At 48.4% G+C, this 23,415-nt stretch overlaps 1 protein-coding gene across 1 annotated transcript in view; it reads right to left on the bottom strand.

The window, feature by feature from the left end:
• astn1 (astrotactin 1) overlaps positions 1-23,415 on the bottom strand; it is a 3,463,295-nt gene that overhangs the window by 1,732,955 nt on the left and 1,706,925 nt on the right. The window contains exon 12 of the mRNA XM_070888265.1: positions 21,345-21,419. Within this exon, the coding sequence (XP_070744366.1) occupies positions 21,345-21,419 (75 nt within the window). The remainder of the gene's footprint in view (positions 1-21,344; positions 21,420-23,415) is intronic.

The following is a 23,415-nucleotide window of genomic DNA, read 5'->3' as shown; positions in this document are numbered from 1 at the left end:
ATCCCCACCGACACCTGGGAGTCCCTGGCCAAACACCATCCTAAGTGGAGGAAATGCATCTGGGAGGGCGCAGCACCTTGAGTCTCATCGCCGAGTGCATGCAGAAAACAAGCGCAGTCAGCGGAAGGAACATGCGGCAAACCTGTCCCACCCTCCCTTACACTCAACGACTATCTGTCCCACCTGTGACAGGGACTGTGGCTCTTGTATTGGACTGTTCAGCCACGTAAGGACCCATTTTAAGAGTGGAAGGAAGTCTTCCTCGACTCCAAGGGACTGCCTATGATGATGATGCTTCAAACATTTATTTAACCACTTGTTTCAGTGTAATTTTGAGCGCTCGTTGAGGGTGCTCCCATTGCATTTCTGGATAGGCAGAGGCTTAACTTCTTAACGTTGGAGTCATCAAAGGCTTTCTTTCTATTAAAGTTCAATGAGTGGGAGGGGCAAGAGGGGGGCACTGGTAGCTGGAGTGATGTAACATTGGACTCTCCATTCAGAAGCCCTGGATTTCTTTATTGCCGTTAACCATCAAACTTATGCCTTAGGGTTGCAAGATCAGTTTGCCTCGGTCTGTCACAGTCCAACGCTTTAATTTAGTGCAAAGGGCTCCCATTCAGAGGCCTGAACTTGAATCCCAAACTTGGCAGTTGCCGTCCAAAAACTGGAGGACGAGTGATGAGGCTGGATTTGGGTTGGATTGTTACATGACAGCTGAGACCAGACTCACGTTCAGACAATCAGATACTTTCCTCTTTCTATTTTGTGAGGGGCGGTGAAACTTCTTTTGAACCCAATGTGAAGGATATCAGTATTGGGACGTGATGAATTGCATTTTCTCAATTTTTAAGCATCTATTGCCAGCAAACACACCCAGGGCAGGTATAGGGCAGACAGCTGCAGAGTAAAACATCATGGGACAGCCCAACCTGTGTGAGGACACCACCGTAGGTCGGGAGTATAAAGAGTAGGAGCACCGGGCCCTGGGACATCATGGGCCAGCCCAACCTGTGTGAGGACACCACCGCAGGTCAGGAGTATAAAGAGCTGGAGCACCGGGCCCTAGGAAATCATGGGACAGCCCAACCTGTGTGAGGACACCACCGCAGGTCAGGAGTATAAAGAGCTGGAGCACCGGGCCCTGGGACATCATGGGCCAGCCCAACCTGTGTGAGGACACCACCGCAGGTCAGGAGTATAAAGAGTAGGAGCACCGGGCCCTGGGACATCATGGGCCAGCCCAACCTGTGTGAGGACACCACCGTAGGTCAGGAGTATAAAGAGTAGGAGCACCGGGCCCTGGGACATCATGGGCCAGCCCAACCTGTGTGAGGACACCACCGCAGGTCGGGAGTATAAAGAGTAGGAGCACCGGGCCCTGGGACATCATGGGCCAGCCCAACCTGTGTGAGGACACCACCGCAGGTCGGGAGTATAAAGAGCTGGAGCGAGCCACTGCAGCTTCCAGTGGGAGCTAACACAAATGTGCGACGGTTTCGAGGTGGGCGATTGGGTAACATCATCAGGACCCAGGTTTCCATTTGGAGCGTGGGCAGGAATATCGGCGGGGCACTGGTAAAGCAGAGGAGCTGGAAGGTCGTGGCGGACTTATGACAAGTGATCGGGGCAGAGGAGCAATGAGGGATCGTGGCTGAGACATGGTGGGTGATCGTGACGGAGGTTTGGCAAATGTTTGGTGCGGAGGTGCGGCGGGAGATCATGGCGGAGGTGCGGCGAGTGTTTTGTGGCGGAGGAACGGTGACAGATTGTGGTGGAGGTGCGGCGAATGAGGGTTCAGGGCCCAGAAGAGCCGAGGGCCCAGGGGCATCACGGGCCAGCCCACACTGCGATATGTCTGCGTACTCGGTCCGTGCAGCAGAGCAGGTCGCCAGTCGTCCTGGTTAACCCTTGCCACTGGATAAAGGCCTAGCTCTGTCAAGCCCGTGTGGTGGCTGATGGGCACCACACATTAAAAAAATCCATGCACAGGCATCTTCCACCCCTTCAATTGGAGTTCAGGACTGGAATATTGGGTCCTTCATGCAACATCTGTGAACCCATGTGGAAGCAAGTCATCCTCGTTTGAGGGACCGCCTATGAAAACTGCCTTAACTTTATTATCCTTCAGTACTCTGCATTACACCCATGTGAATTTTTGTATTTCTCACAATGTAATGCATGAGCAAGATAGAACCTTTTGTCTACATTAGGCATAGTTTTGTGCTGGGAGTCAATGTCGTGAAGAAATGGATTGAGTATGAACAAACGGACTTCATATAGAATATTAGTTGCGAGTAGATAGCGAAAACTTTATTCCAATAATCTGAGTCAGATTTAGAGCTTAGCCCCAGGAGTGGAAGGATAAAATGATGTTCGATATTGTTCGCCCAATCCCTTGAACTCCAGCTTTGACTGTCACAACCCAGATTTTGGTAAAACACTGTATTCCATTCAAGAGACATTAAACCCCAGTCCGAGTGACACGTGAACATAGAAATCTTATACGGACAGAACTTGCCGGATCTTGATCAAAGATTTGGATATAGTGGCATTTGAGTTTTGTTTTATACTCGCTCATGGGATGTGGGCGTCATTGGCAAGGCCAGCATTTATTGCCCATCCCTAATTACCCTCGAGAAGGTGGTGGTGAGCCGCCTTCTTAAACCGCTGCAGTCCGTGTGGTGAAGGAACTCCCACAGTGTTGTTACGGAGGGAGTTACAGGATTTTGACCCAGCGACATTGAATGGCGATATACTTCCAAGTCAGGATGGTGTGTGACTTGGAGGGGAACGTGGAGGTAATGTTGTTCCCGTGTGCCTGCTGCTCTTGTCCTTCTAGGTGGTGGAGGTCACGGGTTTGGGAGGTGCTGTTGAGGAAGCCTTGGCGAGTTGCTGCAGTGCATCTTGCCATGTTCCTGGTGTCCAGTACAGGACAGCATTAATGATCCAAGAGGTAGGATTCAACCCAGACCGTCATCAGTTTAACTGGTAGATGACAGCACAGTGATGATGAGAAACAGATAAATGGTAAAAACTGGGACAAACCTGCAAAAGCTCCGTTACTGCTCACCAGCTGTTATCAGTACTATGATTAAAGTTGTTAACCACCTGTTTTCTGTAGTTTATGCATAATCTTTTTAGCATGAGATTTATCCTAGATTTCACAATAGTTGTTAACATTCTATCCTCCCAGACGAGATAAACTGTGGCTCTATTGATCAGAACAGAAAAAGATTAAGGGTAGATATCACGGAGGGGCTCGAAATTATAAAGAGTTTTGATGAGAAGAGTGAGAAAAACAAATGCTAATGACCTGTAAGTTAGGAATTAGAAGGCATAAAATTAAGATCAGAGAGGGAGAGATAAGAAGATTGAAAAAAAGGCAGAGGGGCCGAAATTCACCTCCACCAGAAACAGGTCGCACCTCCCGTTTTTCCTGTGTTATCACCGCCATGGTGGATGCGGTGGCCTCTTGCACAAAATTCAGCCCTTTGTCTTTTTTTTCCGAGTGGGGCAGAAGTTGGTCAAAATAGGGGCGGAAGTGGGGGCGGGAGCTGAGTGTCGGTCATAAGAGGGATGGAAGTGGGAGTGCAGCGCAGCGGTCATCGCTAGCGGGGCGGAAGTGGGGGCGGGCGGAGTGTCCGCCGCTGTCAGCCATCAGCATAGCGCTGTTGACGTCATCACGCTGGCGCATCACCATGTCCCTCGCCTTCACTTAGAGGGGAGGGCCGCTGCGAGCGATTCTTTTAGTCAGGTCCACAGGGCCACCAGGGGCCGAATTGTCGGGCCGATCTTGCAGTCAGCTGACAAAAAAAAAAGCAGGCCGCGGCGGTCCGCCCTCCCCTTTAATGGAGGCCGCACCACCATTTTGCACACAGTGCACGGACAGAAAAAACTGTCGGGGGGCCCCAAGTGGCAGCTGCAAGATTTTTTTTAGCTGAATTTTGCTTGCTGGGCAGGAGATCGGCAGTGCGCGCTTTGATGACACACTTAGGAGGGTTCGGCAGCAGCAGGGCGTAAGTGGGGACTTGAGCACAAAAATCTAGACTGACACTCCAGTGCAGGGCTGAGGGAGCACTGCACAGTCTGAGGAGCTGTCATTCAAATGAGACGTTAAACCGAGGCCCCGTCTGCCACTATTTCGAAGAAGAGCAGGGGAGTTTCCCCGGTGTCCTGGCCAATGCTTATCCCTCAATCAACATAACAAAAACAGTTTATCAGGTCATTACCACATTTCTGTTTGTGGGAGCTTGCTTGTGCGTAAATTGGCTGCCGCATTTCCCACATTACAACAGTGATTACACTCCAAAAGTACTTCATTGGCTGTAAAGCGCTTTGAGACGTCCAGTGGTTGTGAAGGGCGCTATATACAGGCAACTCTCAATTATCCGCACACGGATGCAACGGGAAACGGTTGTAACGGCATTTAAAATTCTGTGTGTGCGCGCTGCTGCAGATGCTGTCTCTTGCGGCTGCCGCTGACTTCAGAGTCCTGTTGGCCTGGAAAGGCATCGGGCCAGTGCGATAGGAGTCCTTTCGGCCCGGTAATGCATTGGGCCGCTGACGTTGGAGTCCTTTTGGCCTGGGAAGGCAGCGTGCTCTGGAACCCCGGAGCTAGACAATTTCCTCCTCGAGGCCACCTGCATGATGCTGGTAATGTCCATACCTAACTGCCTTGTTACTGTTTGGAGCTGATTACACAGTATTTATTCATTGAACTTTTAACTTTATAATGTCAACTCGCTCGAATGGAGAAATCGTTTACCCGGCATAGCCCAATCCCCGAGGGACCCGGATAATCGAGAGTTGCCTGTAAGTCCAAATCTTTCTTTCTTTCTTTCCAGCATACACAGGATTTTGCTTTTGTCCTCTGTTATATTGCCCGGTCTTCAGCTTATTTTGATGAATCTTGTGTTTGAGATGATGGATTGTAATGCTTTCCACTTCAGAGACCCTGTAGAGTCCCCACCATTTATACTACCCAAGCACATGCCAGGCAACTGTCTATACCGGGCAATTAACGATAATCATTTTACATCTCCATAGGTGACAATTACAGAGGCGGCATTTAAAATATATTAAGCACGCTAGCTATTTCAGGCAATTCAATAAGCTTCCTGCACCTCATTAAAGTGCGATTACCTTAATCCTCTCTGTCATGTATTCAACCAGCATTGTAACCCATGTATAATCTGACCTAAGTTGTACACTGTGAGAACACTGACCACTAGGTGGGAGACACTCCTAACCTGGACCTTCAGGTACAAAAGGGGAAGCTCCACCTACCTTCATCACTTGAGTGCTAAGGAATAAAGGACAGGTCACAGACTGACCTTCTCTCAAGCATGGGCCTCGTGTGCATTTATACTGTATAGTAAAGATCTATCAATGGCGACGAGAAACTGGAATTTAAACCACGCGAGCATGGCCACTAGCAGAACAGACAAGAGGTACTGTGTTAAGGAATGGTTGGGACAGAGATTCAACATTGTTAAAGCAGCACACAGTTCTCCAGGCAGACAAGGGCAATCGGGCATGCCACAAAATGTAGTCGAACCCAGAGGGGGAGTTCGACAGAGACAATGGCAAGTTGAACGGCGATTCACACCATTGCAAGGGACCATGCGGCCAATAATGGGGCCATCAACACCTGTTAATGGTGCACTCAAGGACAATAACAGGGGCAGTCAGGGACGATCGACAGGCAAGGGACATTTTGTTTCCAACAACAGCTCATGTTGGAGGCGTGAAGGCACACACTCAGCCGGAGTTTGCAGAGATGAGCAAAATACCTGCAGAAATTGCAGAAATGAATGCTGGGGGAAATCGCTGGAAGCTGAAGTTCAGCGAGTTTATGTGGAGCACGTATACATTTCATACACCAGGACGCCACCGATAATGATGAAAGTGCTCCTCAATGGCATCCCAGTATCAATGGAGCTAGACACGGGGCCAGCCAGTCCCTGATGGGTATCAAACAGTTCAAAAAGTTGTGCGCGTCCAAGGCCAGGAGGCCAAAATTATCGCCGATTGACGCACAGCTACGGACTTACACAAAGCAGATCATTCCGGTGCTCGGCAGCACTACTGTAGTCGTGACCCACAAAGATTCAGAGAACAGGTTGCCACTCTGGGATGTCCCGGGGGATGGTCCCGCACTACTGGGGAGGAGTTGGCTTGCTGTCATGAACTGGAAATGGGGCAATGTCAATGCAATTTCCTCTGTGGAGCGAGTATCATGCTCACAGATCCTAAACAAATTTGACTCATTATTTCAACCTGGCATCGGCAATTTCATGGGGGCCAAGGTAGTGATTCACATAAACTCGGACGCCAGGCCAGTACACCACAAGGCCAGAGCGGTGCCGTACGTGATGCGGGAAAAGATAGAAGGCGAATTGGACCACCTGCTGAGGGAAGGCATCATCTCGCCAGTCGAATTCAGTGACTGGGCGAGCCCAATCGTGCCGGTGCTCAAGGTGAATGGGTCGGTCAGGATATGTGGCGATTACAAGGCCACGATCAATCGGGTGTTACTCCAAGACCAGTACCCGCTACCGAGAGCGGAGGACCTCTTTGCGACGCTATCCGGTGGCAAACTTTTTTCAAAATTGGACCTGACCTCAGCTTACATGACCCAGGAGCTGGCGAGTGAGTCGAAGAAGCTGACCACCATCACGACACACAAGGGGTTGTTTGAGTACAACAGATGTTCGTTCGGCCGCTGCGATCTTCCAACGAAATATGGAAAGCCTCCTCAAGTCGATTCCAGGGACGGTGGTTTTTCAGGACGACATCCTCATTACGGGTTACAATACTGAAGAACACCTCCACAACCTGGAGGAGGTGCTACGCAGACTGGACCGGGTAGGGCTGCGACTGAAAAAGGCGAAGTGCGTCTTCCTAGCTCCAGAGGTAGAATTCCTGGGGATGAGGGTAGCAGCAGACGGGATTAGCCCTACTGCATCCAAGACGGAAGCGACCCCGTAACACGACGGAGCTGCATTCGTTCCTGAAGCTCCTGAACCATTTTGGTAACTTTCTTCCCAAATTGAGCACGCTGCTAGAGCCGCTACACGTGCTCCTACGCAAAGGTTGCGAATGGGTCTGGGGGGACAGCCAGGAAAGGGCTTTTAATAGAGCACGCAATTTGTTATGTTCCAACAATCTGTTAACGCTATATGACCCATGTAAGAAACTTGTGTAACGTGCGATGCGTCGTCCTATGGTGTCGGGTGTGTGTTGCAGCATGTCAATGTCAAGGGTCAGTTACAGCCGGTAGCTTATGCCTCCAGGAGTCTGTCCCAGGCAGAAACGGGCTACGGGATGTACAAAAGCAGGCGCTCGCATGTGTAGATGCTGTAAAGAAAATGCACCAGTATCTGTTTGGCAGGAAATTTGAGCTGGAGACAGATCACAAATCCCTAACGTCCCTTTTGGCCGACAACAAGGCCATAAATGCAAACGCATCGGCCCGCATACAGAGGTGGGCACTCACGTTAGTCGCCTATGACTGTACAATTTGGCACAGACCGGGCACCGAAAACTACGCCGATGCACTCAGCAGGCTCCCACTAGCCAACATTGAAGGGGCTACCGAGCATGCTGCTGAGATGGTCATGGCTGTTGAAGCTTTCGGAAGCGAAGGCTCACCCGTGACAGCCCGTCAGATTAAAGTCTGGACAAATAGAGACCCGCTATTATCTCTAGTCAAGAAAAGTGTCCTGAATGGGGACTGGGCAGCCACGTACAGGGCATGCCCTGAGAAATTTAAACCATTTCACAGGCGCAGGGATGAACTCTCGATTCAGGCCGATTGCCTACTGTGGGGAAAGCGAGTAGTCATGCCCCAGATGGGCAGAGAGGTGTTCATCAGAGAACTCCACAATAAGCATTGTCATGATGAAGGCAATTGCCAGATCACATGTTTGGTGGCCAGGGATAGACGCAGATCTAGAACTTTGTGTTTGCAGGTGCAACACGTATGCCCAGCTGGGCAATTCGCCCAGGGAAGCCCCCCTTAGCCCGTGGCCATGGCCCGCCAAGCCTTGGTCACGCATCCATGTGGACTACGCAGGTCCTTTCATGGGAAAAATATTTTTGGTTGTAGCAGACGCCTACTCCAAATGGATCGAGTGTGACATTTTAAATTCAAGCACATCCTCTGCCACGGTAGAAAGTCTATGGGCAATGTTCGCCGCCCACGGTCTACCGGACGTCTTGGTCAGCGACAATGGCCCATGCTTCACAAGCACTTAATTCCAGGACTTCATGGCAGGCAATGGAATTAACCATGTCAGAACGGCACCGTTCAAGCCGGTCTCAAACGGCCAGGCAGAACGAGCAGTGCAGATAATCAAACAGGGAATGCTCAGAATCCAAGGGGGTTCCCTACAAAGACGCTTATCACGCCTCCTGTTGGCCTATAGATCCCGACCACACTCGTTCACAGGAGTTCCACCCGAAGAGCTGCTAATGAAAAGGACACTCAAAACCCGGCTATCCCTTATACACTCCACCATGAAAGAAATTGTCGCGAGCAGGCGCTAGCCACAATATGACTACCATGACAGGAATGCGAGGGCGCGATGTATTGATGTAAATGATCCTGTTTTTGTCCTCAACTATGCTGCAGGGCCCAAATGGCTCGCAGGCACTGTGATTGCCAAAGAGGGAAATAGGATTCTGGTAGTTAAACTTACCAATGGACAAATCTGCCGCAAACACGTGGATCAAACAAAAAGGAGGTTCAGTAACCCCATAGAAGAAGCAGAGGAAGAACACGATGTAGAGTTCACTCCACCACAGGTGACCGAACACCGGAACCAAAGGCAGAAGAGCCCAATCACTGTGGGCAGTCTGGATAGGCCTGAGGCACCGCAAACAGCAGACACTCAGGCCAGCGCCCAACAACCGGAGCCCCAACTCAGGCGCTCCACAAGAGAGCGTAAACCACCAGAGAGACTCAACCTGTGATCCCAATAAGACTTTGCGGGGGGGGAGGTGATGTCATGTATAATCTGATCTAATTTGTACTCTGTGAGAACAATGACCACTAGGTGGGAGACACTCCTAACCTGGACCTTCAAGTCCAAAAGGGGAAGCTCCACCCACCTTCATCACTTGAGTGCTAAGGAATAAAGGACAGGTCACAGACTAACCTTCTCTCAAGCATGGGCCTCGTGTGCATTTATACTGTATAGTAAGGACCTATCACTCTCCACTTACCATTTTAAAAGTTCAGCTGATTTCAGGCAATTTGAAGTGTTTAATAGATATCCATCAGCTTGTACAGTTAGCCAATCACCTGAGCACCTCAGTGCTGCAGCGTGCTGCTCTCTGTGTCGGGAGTGTGGTGAAATCGTGGCTGAGTGACAGGATTACAGATATTTACTGGCCATTGTTCAGGCAACAAGATTTCATCATCTTTTTCTCCATCATCTGCCATAGTGCTGTTGCCCTTACCTCTTTAGGATATTGAAAACTCCTACATGAGCAAGGTAGAACGGGAAACTTAACTGGCTACAGACACGGCTGGATTTTCAGCTCATTTGTGCCTTGGTTAGCGCCCCGCCGGGGCGTTAAATGCTGTGTTTGGGCGTTATGCCGGGCATCCAGGATTTACCGCCTGGCCGGAAGATTCGGCTATTGGTTTGCGCCGGCGCAAAAACTTACTGCCCTGCCCGCTGTAATTCGCGTGATGATAACGTCAATTGTTGTGCAACGCTGTGCTAGCGCCCCGGATGGAACATTCAGCCTTAATGTCTCAATTAACGCCCGCCTCAGGAAACATCTGAAAAAACCCGCCGGTCCCAGGGTGCAGCAGGCGGTATTGGCAGAACTTTTAAATGGAGGGATGAGGATCCTACATCGCAGGTCATATTGACTACACCCATTGTGCACATAATGCTGTGTGACGTTCCAGCTTGCAAACTTCACTTTTATCTGCCATTACAGTGCCCTCACAACTTGTGAGAAAATTTAATGGGGGCATTACTCGTTCACCAGCCTATCATGCTCCATTTACGAAAGGATATACTTGCTTTGGAGGCAGTACAGAGAAGGTTCACTCGGTTGATTCCGGGGATGAGGGGGTTGACTTATGAGGAAAGGTTGAGCAGGTTGGGCCGATACTCATTGTTCAGAAGAATGAGAGGTGATCTTATCGAAACGTATAAGATTATGAGGGGGCTTGACAAGGTGGATGCAGAGAGGATGTTTCCACTGATGGGGGAGACTAGAACTAGAAGGCATGATCTTAGAATAAGGGGCCGCCCATTTAAAACTGAGATGAGGAGAAATTTCTTCTCTCAGAGAGTAGTAAATCTGTGGAATTCGCTGCCTCAGAGAGCTGTGAAAGCAGGCACATTGAATAATAGACAAAAATAAACAGTTTCTTCAACGATAAGGGGATAAGGGGTTATGGGGAGCGGACAGGGAAGTGGAGCTGAGTCCACGATCAGATCAGCCATGATCTTATTGAATGGCAGAGCAGACTCGAGAGGCCGTATGGCTTACTCCTGCTCCTATTTCTTATGTTCTTATGCTATTGGCAGGCGGTGTCAAGCTAAAGGAAGGATTCTTGGCCATGTCGGCCCACAGGTGATGAGAGGCCGAAGACATCCGGGGAGGAGGGCTTACTCCCCACGGGTTTACAGGCACCAACGCTCAGACCTCCAGCTCTATGAGGAGTAGTGCGTGAGAAGGCTGCGCTTCCGAAAGGAAGTGCTGACAGAGATATACCATCTCCTACAGGCAGACCCATGCCTGCACCACTCTGGAGGCAGCCTTCAATATTCCCCTCAACAGGTTTTCGAATTCATTGTGGTGTGATGCATGGTGCACAACTTGGCCATCATGAGGGGCCAGGCATTTCCAGTGGGGATTGCAGGCCCTCCTCAGGAGGAGGAGGAGGACGGTGAAGAGGAGCCTGGCAAGGCCCCCATTGGATAGCCACCCCATCCACAGGGGAGGCAGCGTGGCGATGCTGCCGGACCATGAGTCGCATGTCGCCAGCTTGTAATGGACCGGCTCCTAAATGGAGGAAACTGAGGGATGGAGCTAATACGGGACACGCTATGTGCCCCGTAAAGGCACATCTCCGGTGAATGTTGGCATGATGCACAAGGCACCAATGGCAAATAATGTCATAAAAACACCCCCCACCAAAATAAAACCTTGCAATATACAACGTTATGTTGCAGGGCACTAAACAACAATGAAACTTATTTACCGCCGCAAGTTTTGCTCGGGCGCACAAAGTCCGTTGTGTCATGCCTGACTTAACGCCAACGCTCCTCCAACTTATATTTTCGGCGAAACTTGCAGTCGGAGGCGCAAATTATTTTCAGGCGCTAACATTAACGCCCTGTCGCGATTAACACCCCGAAATCCAAAATGCCCAAAATCCAAGCCATGGGGGCAAATTTGGTGCAAGTTGCACCCATTGCCAGCGAGGATCCGCTGGAAATGTATGTTTTCTGGGCAATTTGCTCTGGAACTGCCCATCTGCCATCCAGGTTCCACCCGGTGCGAGATTGGTCACGGACAGATCCGCCGGCGTGATGTCATGCTGCCCGTCCATGCCAGATGCTGCAAATCGGTCATTTTGGTGAGGGATGCTGGCCTCAGATCGACCTGCCGCCCACCAGAAACATCGCTCACAAAAAGCAGGTCTGAGCTGGCCGTGAGTCGGGCGGCAGGGAGAAGGGCTCCGAGTGCTGCAGCGCTGCACATCGTCGCTATGGTGCAGGTGCTGGACCATCCTGAGTGGGACTGCTGGGAAAAAGTTAGGTGGATGTTGCTTTATTTTATTGCTGATGGTCAGGTTTAATTTGGATGTGACAAAAGCGACTGAAATATGTCCAGGCTGATGGAAACTTTTTCCTTGACCTTGCTGAAAGACCTTCATTGAGAAGCCGAATGGCGAAGGTAAACTAATTATGAATAAGTGAAAAGTCACATTTTGTCCATCCAAGCTGATTAATTAATTCTGTGACACAGTCCTTCAAGAAGTTTTCAGGGAAGCACTACATATCACAGAGAGGGTGAGAGGGTTAGGGTTAGAATGATCTATTGTAAGCCTGAGACAGCTGCAGACTCGAACAACATTTGTATGGGAGGAAAGCATTATAAAGTTACAGTTATTCGACTTTAGGGGCAGCGTGATTACAGACCAAACTGAGGAAGGACTACAGTCAATAGAACACAGCAAGAGACAAGCGCCGCCGTGACTCAGTGGCCTACTGTTGAAGTCTCAATGACTAGACAGTCACTATCGCTTTGTTAATGTGTCTTTCTTTGTACTGCAAAGAAACTACTTCATAAAATCTGTTCTGATTCATCGCAAAAGACCTGTACCCAGCATGCCTTGTGGTGACGGACATAAGTCTATTCTGAGAGATGTAATTAATCTGACACATTGAATAACCCTCACAGCACATAAAGCGTGTAGCGATGGCCTGATGACCCTACCCATTATACAGTGCAGTCATATGTGGATGGGAAGATATTCCTGATAAAGCAGATGACCTGAGGGACAGATGTGTGTTTCTCACAAGGCACCACACATGACGTTAAAGTCAGACATTCACCAAGAGAGGGTCAACAATGTGAGTGTATTTACAAGTGCACAATAACAGAGGTTACATAACATTATTACATTTACAAACATTTACATCACCAACAGCCACCCCTCTCCCCGACACCACCATCTCTCTTCCCCCCCCTTGAAGCCATGCCCAAGATCCTCTTCCTCGCCCCGCCTACACAATGGCGTCCCGCTCCCCTGCCCCTCTCTGCCTCTGGTTGACGAGGTTGTGCAGGAGGGCAGCGGGATGTCTGCAGACGTGTGCGTCTTGGTGAGAAGGCAGGGAGCACAGCCGAAGGTGCCGGGATCTCCTGCTCCTCCAGACCTGTCTGCCTTGAGGGTGTGGGCTCAGGGGCTTGCACCGCGTCCAGAAGCCATCTCTTGCCTCATTGCCTCAACGCTCTCGGTTGTGCGCTCTAACAAAGTAATGTGGCAGTCCATCTGGTCTTCGTGCTGCTGTGTGAAGGTTGCCATGCTGGAAGCTGTCCCAGTCATGGTCTGGAGCATATCGCGATCTATCTACACGCTTGTCCGTGATAGCTGGACCATCTCCAGAATTGCAGAGAGTGGTGCTGCATCCTCAGGTGGTTGCTCGCTCCTGGTGGGTTCTGGCGCCTCGCTTGCCTTCACACCACGGCCTGTGCGACTGGTTGAGCTTACCAGTGTGGAGTCCGTTCCAAACCCCAGGAACTGGAGCCCGACGCCGAGGTTCTGCGGATAGATGGCTCACATGGCAGGAGGCTGCTATCATCCTGTTCCTACTCCTTGAGCTCAAGCGGCTCAAATATGGGCTCTTCTCCCTCCTCTCTCTCCTCTTCTTTGTGGCTCAGGGTTGCGGAGGTGGGAGCGGTGGAAATGGGTGATCTGGGGGCGGGGTGGTGGGGGGTGGCGGTGGGATCCGCTGTCTTGGGCTGGCGGCAACATCAGCGTGAGAAACGTTGGGGTCTGACGGCTTCTCTGTAGGTCAGAGGTCGATGGTGTGCCTAGATCCGTGCTGTCTGAGTCATCATCTGCAAGTAGAGGATACCATTTCAGTCTGTGGCGGGGTGGCGGGGGAGGGGGAGGTGTGCTGGTCAAGCTGGGATGTGAGCCGTGCCATCTCACATTCTGCCAGCAAGGAGTTCCATCTCTACATGGACACACCAATAGTGGCCAACAAAGTGTGCGGTAAACCGCGAGTGCTTTAACATTGCATGACCTTTCTTGCCATGAGCGTGGCTCACACCGGAGATTAGTATAACCTTACCATGCTGTAGCACTGGATCTGCATCGACCGCTGTGGTTGCACGGCGGCGTGCACCCACCAATGCCAACGCACGCTCCTCCAGCCTGCTCAAATCGACCACCTTTGCTGGCCCCCCTCCCGTCCCACGCAGGCTTGCTGCCTTGGATGTGTTTTTCTTCCGCACAAAGAAACGTTGCAGCCTGTAGCCCCTTTGCTGATGCTCCCTACACACACTCCCATACACACACATCTGGCTCATAGCCTTTTTGGCGTTGGACAGGAGGGGCGAATAAATTTGTACTCACTCTTGCTGCCACCAGCAAATCATTCAAATGTTTCCGGCATTGGTCCCTATCCCACTCAAATGTTGCCCACTGCGCTCATGATCTCAGCGATCTCCCTCCAAATGTGTCGGTATTGGCGGGGGGGGGTGGAGGCTTCCCACGACCATTCCGGGTGAGGTCTTTGCACCTGCACCTTTGACATGAGCTCCTCCAATTCCTGCTCATTAAACCATGGAGCTCTGGGCCTGGTTTTGCCAGTCTTCATTGCTGGTTTCTGGCCACTCATCGTCAATGGTGAAATGAATGGGTGCTCAACAGTTTGTGTCTCAATTTCTCCAACTGCCCCCTCTACAACTCAGAATGCCCCGTCTGCAACTTCCAATTCTGTCCTCTTCAACCTCAAACGCTGTCCTCTCCAACTACCAACTCTCTCCTCTCCAAACTCCAACTCTCCCCTCTCCCCTCTCACACTCACAGGTGGAATAAAGTGGTGTGCCTTTATGTGCATGCGCAGTACAGCAATCAGCCTCAAATGGCCCCGAAATGCCGCCATGTCGGAAGACAAAAACAACAACAATAAAAAATCGCTAAGTCTCGCACATGTCATTGAAGGCCCTCCGAAGACCCCCAAATGGAGAGGCCTCCAACTGCCGCAGACTGATGATGCCGGCCGCTCATTCCCGCTCACTCCTGCTCCCGCCCGGCGACTGCCGCTGCGCCCACCCAACGGAGCCGGAAGTGGCTCCCAACGGGACCCAGCGGCAGTGGGTGGCAAAAAGGTAAGCGCCACCCGAGGGGTCGCCGAGAAATGGGCGGCGACCAAATTCGGCCCCATGGTCTTTGGTCGACAGCTTGCGGTTTTACCATCCACTGCTTGCAGTGGGAACATTCTGCCAACACTGACATGCTCGCTGTAAGTGGTGAAGACTGTATCAGCAAACGTTCCCAGGTCAGGTATATTAAATTAGTCGGAGAAATCTCCTGCTACTGTTCCACACCAATGTGCCTTAACCCAAACGCAGAAGAAAATCTCATAATAAACCTTCAAACTGTTCTTTTGAGCTTCCCACACCAGTCATTCTTATGGCTCCTGAACCCATTGCCAATTTGGTGTTGATTTGGAGGCAGTTTTGAAATGTGGCCCATATTTAAACAGGAAGTAGATTCAGACTGGCCAAGCATATTTCACAGGCGACCGTCAGTCAGCAGATAGTAGAGATGGATCCTATTACTTTGTTCTAGAGTAAAGAGACCAGAGATAACCCACTGTATATCCAGGCTAACCAAATGTTCTTGATTTAAGGTTAAGATTAATTTCTTCGACCCCCAGACACCGCCCCCACCCCCCTGCCACCCCCGCTCCACCCAGTTTTCTCCTTTTAGAACTTGCCCACAGAGCACCAGCGGAGATCATGAATTCAACAAACATAGGTTCACATGCGTGAATCCATAGAAGTGTATGTTGGTGTTCCAATGAGCCATTTGCTTTTTAATTTTTCTCCACCCCATAAAAGTATTGACTATTATGTTAAAAAAAATCAGCGGACGTTCTTAGTACTTTAGATTTATTTTGAATTAGTCCTACTCACTATTGCAAAGTTAGCCATATATTATTCCGCTGAAGTTAATGGGGACATGAGAAATGAGTGGTAGTCTGGGGTGTGGAATATCTAAACTCTAATTGCAACTTCAAATCTCGTATCACGCAAATGGATTAATTCCATTTTATAATCAAAGATGAAGAAAGGATGTTGCAGAATCTAAGATGAAGAAAGGAGAAGACGGTTGAGGAGGACTCTAGCAACAACTTTCCCAGTGGCTGATAGCAGGGAGATTCTTCTGTAGTTGCCGCAGTCGGACTTGTCTCCTTTTTTAAAGATGATGACGATCACTGCATCTCTGAGATCTCCCGGCATGATGAGAGAGATGAGGTCATTATCCGCACCAACAGCGCCTCTCCATCATACTTTAGTGCCTCAACAGGGATTCTATCCGCGCCCGTAGCCTTGTTGTTCTTGAGCTGTCTTATGGCTTTTCCTACCTTGTGCAATGTTGGGGTTTTACTGAGGTGGTGGCGGGTCGCATACTGCGGATGGAGTCGAGAGTCAAAGGCAGAGTCTCAATTGAGGAGATCTTTGAAGTGCTCCTTCCAGCGGGCCTTGACTGCCTCGGTGTCCTTGATGAGTGTTTCCCCGTTCTTGGCCAGTAGTGGGGTGGGGCCTTGGGAGTTTGGACCGTAGGTGGCCTTGACTGCGATGAAGAATCCTCGGACATTATGGCTGTCGGCCAGCTGCTGTATCTCCTGCACTTTCTCCATCCACCACCTGTTCTTTAGGTCCCAGGTTTTTTGTTGGACCTCAGCCTTGAGCCGCCTGTAATGTTGCTTTGCTGATCCCGAATTGGGTTGTTGCTTAAGGCTCAGAAATGCTCTGTGCTTGCAGTTTATTAGTTCTTGGATCTCCTGGTCATTCTCATCAAACCAGTCCTGGTGTTTTCTGGTTGAGTGACCAAATGTCTCTTCATAAGCACTGGTTATGGAGGCCTGGAGGGCAGACCAAGCGCTGTGAGCATTCAGCATCTCAGGGTCATTAAGGCACGCCAGGTTAGCTGTGAGGAGCTGGCTGCATAGGGCTCTCTTAGCTGGGTCCTTAAGTACCCCGGCATCGATGTTCTGGATGACCTTGTGGTGATGTGATTTACAGCCAGCACATGATCTTAAACTGTGAGGCTAACAAAAGAACCATCTTGGATCATCCAGACCCTAGAAATCTGGAAATTAGAGGTGAAAACATTATAATGGCCTAAACACTAGATATTACCCGGTTCCTAATTATTGTGGACGACCTGAGAAGGAGCCGAGGGAGAAGGCGCATCGCTTGAGGCTCCATAGTTGGAGAATGAAGCAATCGTGCTACCATCCCCCCCGGGCCCTTATAAAATGTTTTAAACTGCAATGAGCTCTTTCAACGGTGCTTTAGGTTGATTTCAGAAATTGCAGCTCACTTACCTCCCAGTGCTACACCTCAATCTGACGTATGGCACCAATCGCAGCTATTTATGGTACCATGTGGTTGGTCTGTGGGGTAAGCCATTGGCTGCGCTGTCCATGAGGTCCATGATTTGCCATGCTATAGATGGAGCAACATTCCAGCGTAATTACAGATCGAAATGTACGAGGTGCTGAAAAATTCAAAAAAACTGTGTGCGTCGCCAAACACGTCATTCCAGTAAATTCAACTCCATAAACTCAGTTATTGAAGTTCACTGCAAAACTCTGCCTTGAGAACTTCAATTTCCAATACCCTGTTCCAGGCTGAAAGGAGTGGTTTTGAGAGTCTTTGAATTTTTATTGGTATCACAGAGCAAAGTCAAACAATCTCGCTGTTGCTTCACGTTATCTTGCTTCTTTCTCTCTCTTTAACACAGTCAGTAAGAATAGCAAACCAAAGGCAGCGCAATGGCTCCTTTGTTAAATACACTGTGGCGGGGAACTGACTAGGTCGATCAACAAGGTCCCGCATTAGATTCACAGTCATAAGATAAGAACAGAAGAATTTAAGAAATAGGAGCAGGAGCAGGCCTTTCAGCCCCTCGAGCCTGCTCCGCCATTCAAAAAGATCGTGGCTGATCTGATCTTGGCCTCAGCTTCACCTCCCTGCCCGCGCCCCCCCGCACCCCCATAACCATTCACTCCCTTATCATTCAAAAATCTGTCCATCTCCACCTTAAATATATTCAATGACCCAGCCTCCACAACTCTCTGGGGCAGAGAATTCCAAAGATTCCCGACCTTATGAGAGAAGAAATTCCTCCTCATCTCCATTTTAAATGGGCGACCCCTTATTCTGAAACTATGCCCCCTAGTTCTAGATTTCCCCATCTACCCTGTCAAGCCCCCTCAGAATATTATACATTTCAATAAGATTACCTCTCAGTCTTCTAAACTCCCATGAGTATAGGCCCAATCTGCTCAACCTTTCTTCATAAGACAACCCCTTCATCTTCAGAATCAACCTCAAGAACCTTCTCTGAACTGCCTCCAATGCAAATATATCCCTCCTTAAATAAGGAGATCAAAACTGTACGCAGTACTCCAGGTGTGGTCTCACAAACGCCCTGTGCAGTTGTAGCAAGACTTCCCTACTTTTATACTCCATCCTTGCAATAAAGGCCAACATTCCATTTGTCTTCCTAATGACTTGCTGTACCTGCATACTAACTTTTTGGGTTTCATGTATAAGGACCCCAGATCCCTCTGTACTGCAACATTTTTTAATCTCTCCCCCTTTAAATAATAATTCGGGTTTTTATTATATAAGAATTAGGAGCAGGAGTAGGCCATATGGCCCCTCGAGCCATTCAATAAGATAAGGGCTGATCAACGAGCTCAACGCCACTTTCCCACCCTATGTCCATATCCCTTGATTCCCGGAGTGTCCAAAAGTCTATCGATCTCTGAATATATTCAACGACTGAGCATACACAGCCCTTTGGGGTAGTGAATTCCAAAGATTCATAACCCTCTGAGTGATGAAATTTCTCCTCATCTCAGTCTTAAAAGGCCAGCTATGCCCCCTAGTTCCAGACTCTCCAGTTCATGCTGAATTAGCTACACGGCTGTTTCAATGGACTAATTCAGTAAATCAACGTACTAGGAATACTGGCAAGTTTTTCAAAAATCTGTTCCCATTTTTTTCAAGTCATTTTCAAACTTTTTTCCCCCAAACCTCAAGACCCCAATAATGGTATATTGCCAATGCAATACTTATTTTGGCAAAGAGCAGTGATTGTTAGGACTGAGCAAAGCTCAATCCCACCATGGTGACTAACAAGTAATTCCCCTTGTAGGGAAGACAAGATGAATTATTTAGGAAAGAGGAACTGGGTTGTGGTTCAGTACAAATCGGATAAGACCATCTTGGCCAAATCAACTGGATCAATAAGTGCTCCTGTGATAGGCAGGAGGTAAAATATACTCAGTAAAAACGAGGTATCACTTTTGAATATAGTGGTTAATGGTTTGTTTATGCTAATGACTGGGCACTGCCCAATTAACAATTGCATTCCTCTTATAGGCGACTTCAGTAAGGGGAGAGGGATCTGTCCAAAGATAATAGGAGGTATAAGGCTAAAGAAGCTCGACACCATCCAGGACAAAGCAGCCCGCTTGATTGGCACCCCATCCATTACCTTAAACATTCACTACCTCCACCACCAGCGCACTGAAGCTTCAGTCGCCACAGCTTCTTCGACAGCACCTCCCAAATCCGCAACCTCCAGCATCTAGAAGGACAAGGGCAGCAGATACATGGGAACACCACCACTTCCTCGTTCCGCTCCAAGTCACACACCATTCTGACTTGGAAATATATCGCTGTTCCTTCATCGTCGCTGGATCAAAATCCTGGAACTCCCTCCCTAACAGCACTGTGGGAGAACATTCACCACACGGACTGCAACGGTTCAAGGCGGCGGCTCACCAGCATCTTCTCAAGGGCAATTAGGGATGGGCAATAAATGCTGGCCTTACCAGCGATGTCCACATCCCATGAATGAATTAAAAAAAACAATGAGCAATGAATTCATTCAGATATCAAATGAATAATGTTTCCTTTTGACTCTCTTGTCCGCAATCTCGTGTATTACTTTGCTATTCTAAAATTATGCAATTTCTTGTAACCATATCCTTGGTGTATTATAAGCAAGGTTACAGAGCAAGTAACCAATAAAATTACTGGCAAAGTAATAAATAGGGTTGGATGGTGAGCGAAGAAGGCCATGCATAGAAAAAAAAGAGTTGGGTGGGAGAGAGGACAGAATCCTAGAGAACCCATGTTAGAAGAAAAAGAATCGGAGATTAAACCAAACTTTGCACAACTAAAGTGATTTGAGAGGAAATTAGATATTCGTGACCATAGCGATGGTACGAGGCAGTATGAGAGTAACCTGTTTAGAGGTGCAAATTCTAAACATTGTCAAAGGTTTTGACGATATCCAAGGCAAAGAGCGATGATGCGCAAAAGGAATTAAGGACAGAGCCAACAAGATAATCAATGGAATAGTCATGTCAAACAATACCGCTGATGAAAAATTAGGTCATTTGAGAGTGACCAATGGATAATTTGAAATCACTGCAAGTACAATAAGATGGATGTTACAAGTGTAAATAGGATGACTTTTATTTGATTTTGAGAAAGCAATCGCTGGCACAGAGTTGAGCTATTTGCCCACCGACTGGCCAGCAATTACAGAAGAAAATGTTATGGTTGATGCAAACAGATGCATCAGCGTAAGGGGATAGCCAAGGCATTAATTAAACATTTTCAAATCATAAATTACACTACATGAAATGAGTTTATGCAAATATTGGCCCGGATTCCAGTTTTTAATGATGTCTAAAATTACCCCAAAATTTAAATTTTTCATGAGGCTGGTGGAATTAAAGCAATTACGAATAAAATTCTACTTCTGTAAATTGTAATTCGATTAGATTTGGGGATTCCATTACATCTCATTAGGGGATTCCCTTTGGAAATGATTAAAATGGAATTGTGCTTTGTAATTGGAGGACCGGGCCCACATGATCCGAGGTATGCTTCCGCACCGCCTGCATCCCTAGGATCCGTGGGTCGTTACGCTGCCCTCTGTCCCGTACCCCCAGACCGCAAGTTTCCGCAGTCTCGCCACCAGCAGGTAAGTTCGTAATTCTTTCGCGCGTCGGAGGCGTACTCCGGAGTAACTCCTCCGACCGCAATCTTTGGCCCATTATCATTTCATTAGATAGGGAGAGTGATCCAGTTGCATTCCATCTGACAGTGGTACTCCAAGAGAGATTGTTCCTTTGTTACAGTTACGGAGACAACTTCATTGTTATTTTGTGAAACAGTTACATGGACAAATCTTCACAGCGGCCATCACTTATGAATATGTTAAAAGTTTATTCAAGGCTCATTTGTTAGTAACACAATAGGTATTTACTTAACAGTTCTATTGGCACCTATCGCTTGCACATGGAATAATTTGGAATTGTTCCTATTCAGCAATCATATTCAACATGGGCATGAAAAATATTTAAGTAACAGGCAGATTGGAGTAACAATTCAATCTGTGCAGAGGCTCATTTTGATAAAAGGGATATTTAACAGAAGCTTTCATTTCACTGTCAGATGCTAGATATCTGCCCTCTCAACAGAACTGTAGGAGCCCGAGGAACATATCAAGAAATAAATATAATGAGTGGGCTTACCTGAATATTCTGTCTGATGGCTGCTCTCCCATCACCAGGTCGAAACCACGCTGAAACACAGTGTATGGCCAAGGACTACATGGGATAAAAATAACAAAGGCAGTCATTTTCAGTCTATCTTGCAAGTGAGCAAGCACTGGTGCACAATGAGCTGTAGTACAAGAGTAAAGAAGTCTTTTTGTAATTACACCGGACTTTGGCAAGATCACACCTGGAGTAATGTGTACAGTTTTTGTCTCTTTACCTAAGGAAGGACATACTTACCTTAGAGGGGGTGCAATGAAGATTCGCTAGATTGATTCCTGGGATGAGAGGGTTGTCCTTTGAGGAGAGATTGAGCCTATACTCACTGGAGTTTAGAAGAATGAGAGGTGGCTAGATTTTCAGGTGCTTTGTGCTCCGGGTTTTGCCCCGGAGTGGCGAGAAATGGGGCGGCGAGGTCTTCTGCGTCCGGTCGGGAGCTTCGAGCCGGGTTTTGCGGCGACGCTTAGAAGCACAGGCGGGAAGAGCCGCGCCGGGTGTGCAACGCCTCTCATAGCGACACTGACGCGAGTTTTGACTCGCACCCGACCCGTACACCCCGAAGCGTGCCCCGCAATAAATCAGAGTGGACCAGCCATGCTGCCGGTGGTGAGGTAGTTAAAGTGCAGAAAAGGTAAGCTCGACTGTTTATTCTTATATTGCGATTTGTCTTGTGGTGGTGTGGGCAATGTTTTGGAATGTTTCTGTGATTTCCTCCCCTCCCCCCCGCGGCCTATCTCGGAGCGCTCCCCGCCCCGCACTTGAGTTGCCGTGGTTCCCATTTTTGCGCCGCAAAATTTGTACAACGTCTGCATTCGTGCTGCACCCTAGCGCAGGGCCCAGATGGTGAAAATTTCCTCCCAGAGCGCAGACGTTCCCCGGGCGGTAACTTTCCCGCCCCGCCTCCGTTTTCGCCCTGAAAACGGCAAAACTGAAAATCCAAAAGATTTCAATAGGGTTTGACAGGGTAGATGCAGAGAGGCTGTTTCCCCTGGCTGGAGAGTCTAGAACAAGGGGGCATAGTTTTAGTAGAAGAGGTCAGACATTTAGGACTGAGACGAGGAGAAATTTCTTCACTGAGGATTGTGAATCTTTGCAATTTGCTAACCAGTGGTTGTGGATGCCCAGCCATTGAGTATATTCAAGGCTGAGATCAATAGATTTTTGAACTCTATGGGAATCAATATGGGGATCAGGCAGGAAGTGGAGTTGAGGTTGAAGATCAGCCATGATCTTATTGAATGGCGGAGCAGGCTCGAAGGGGCGTATGGCCTATCCCTGCTCCTATTTCTTATGTTATTATTTAAAGAACAGAAAGCCTTGCCGCAAAAACAAATTTAAATATCCCTGCGATGATAAAGAATAGCTTGGTTATGACTCCATTCGAGATCAGGTATCTGGGGAAGGGAAAATACATCTACATAGACTATTATGGTAATTCCATGCCACTGGTAATCATTTCGAAGATGTTCACATTTAAATAAACTGATCTATTTGCAGTAGCTCCGAGATTTATTTCAGAGGACAGTGATAAAGCAACATGAATACAATACAACTGATGTGGTTAGTGATATCCCTATAAATCCAAAAGTAATGACCCAAACAATATACATGCAAATTCAACAAAGTAGTGACCCAATAACTTTGGTACTGTTTTTCCCACCAACTCTTTCGCAGAGTCCACATGCTACATATCCAAGACATTAACCGTGTGTTCCCCACCAATGGTGCAATGATCACAGTTTACCACAGTAATTAATTTACAGTGTGATCTCCTGGCCATCACAATGAACAGCCAATGCCATTGACTGATGAAACAGTATTCCAGTTCACGTAGACACTTTTAACTAAGTTCAAACCAGAAAGTATTTAAGACAGTACAGGACTTATGACTTTGATTTTGAAGTTTCCTTTGGAGATGATGAAAATTTATCAGAAATCTTAATGTATCTCTATTACAAAACAGGACTGATGTAGGGTGTTAAAAACTACCAGGTTGAGGAACAGACCTGAGATGTCGAGTTTACATTTTACACATTCTGAATAGCCC

The sequence above is a fragment of the Pristiophorus japonicus genome, chromosome 8 (genome assembly GCF_044704955.1).
Source record: "Pristiophorus japonicus isolate sPriJap1 chromosome 8, sPriJap1.hap1, whole genome shotgun sequence".
In the NCBI taxonomy this organism is placed as follows: Eukaryota; Metazoa; Chordata; class Chondrichthyes; family Pristiophoridae; genus Pristiophorus; species Pristiophorus japonicus.
Note: the sequence above shows the minus strand (reverse complement) of the source record. Positions and strands in the feature narration are given on the sequence as shown.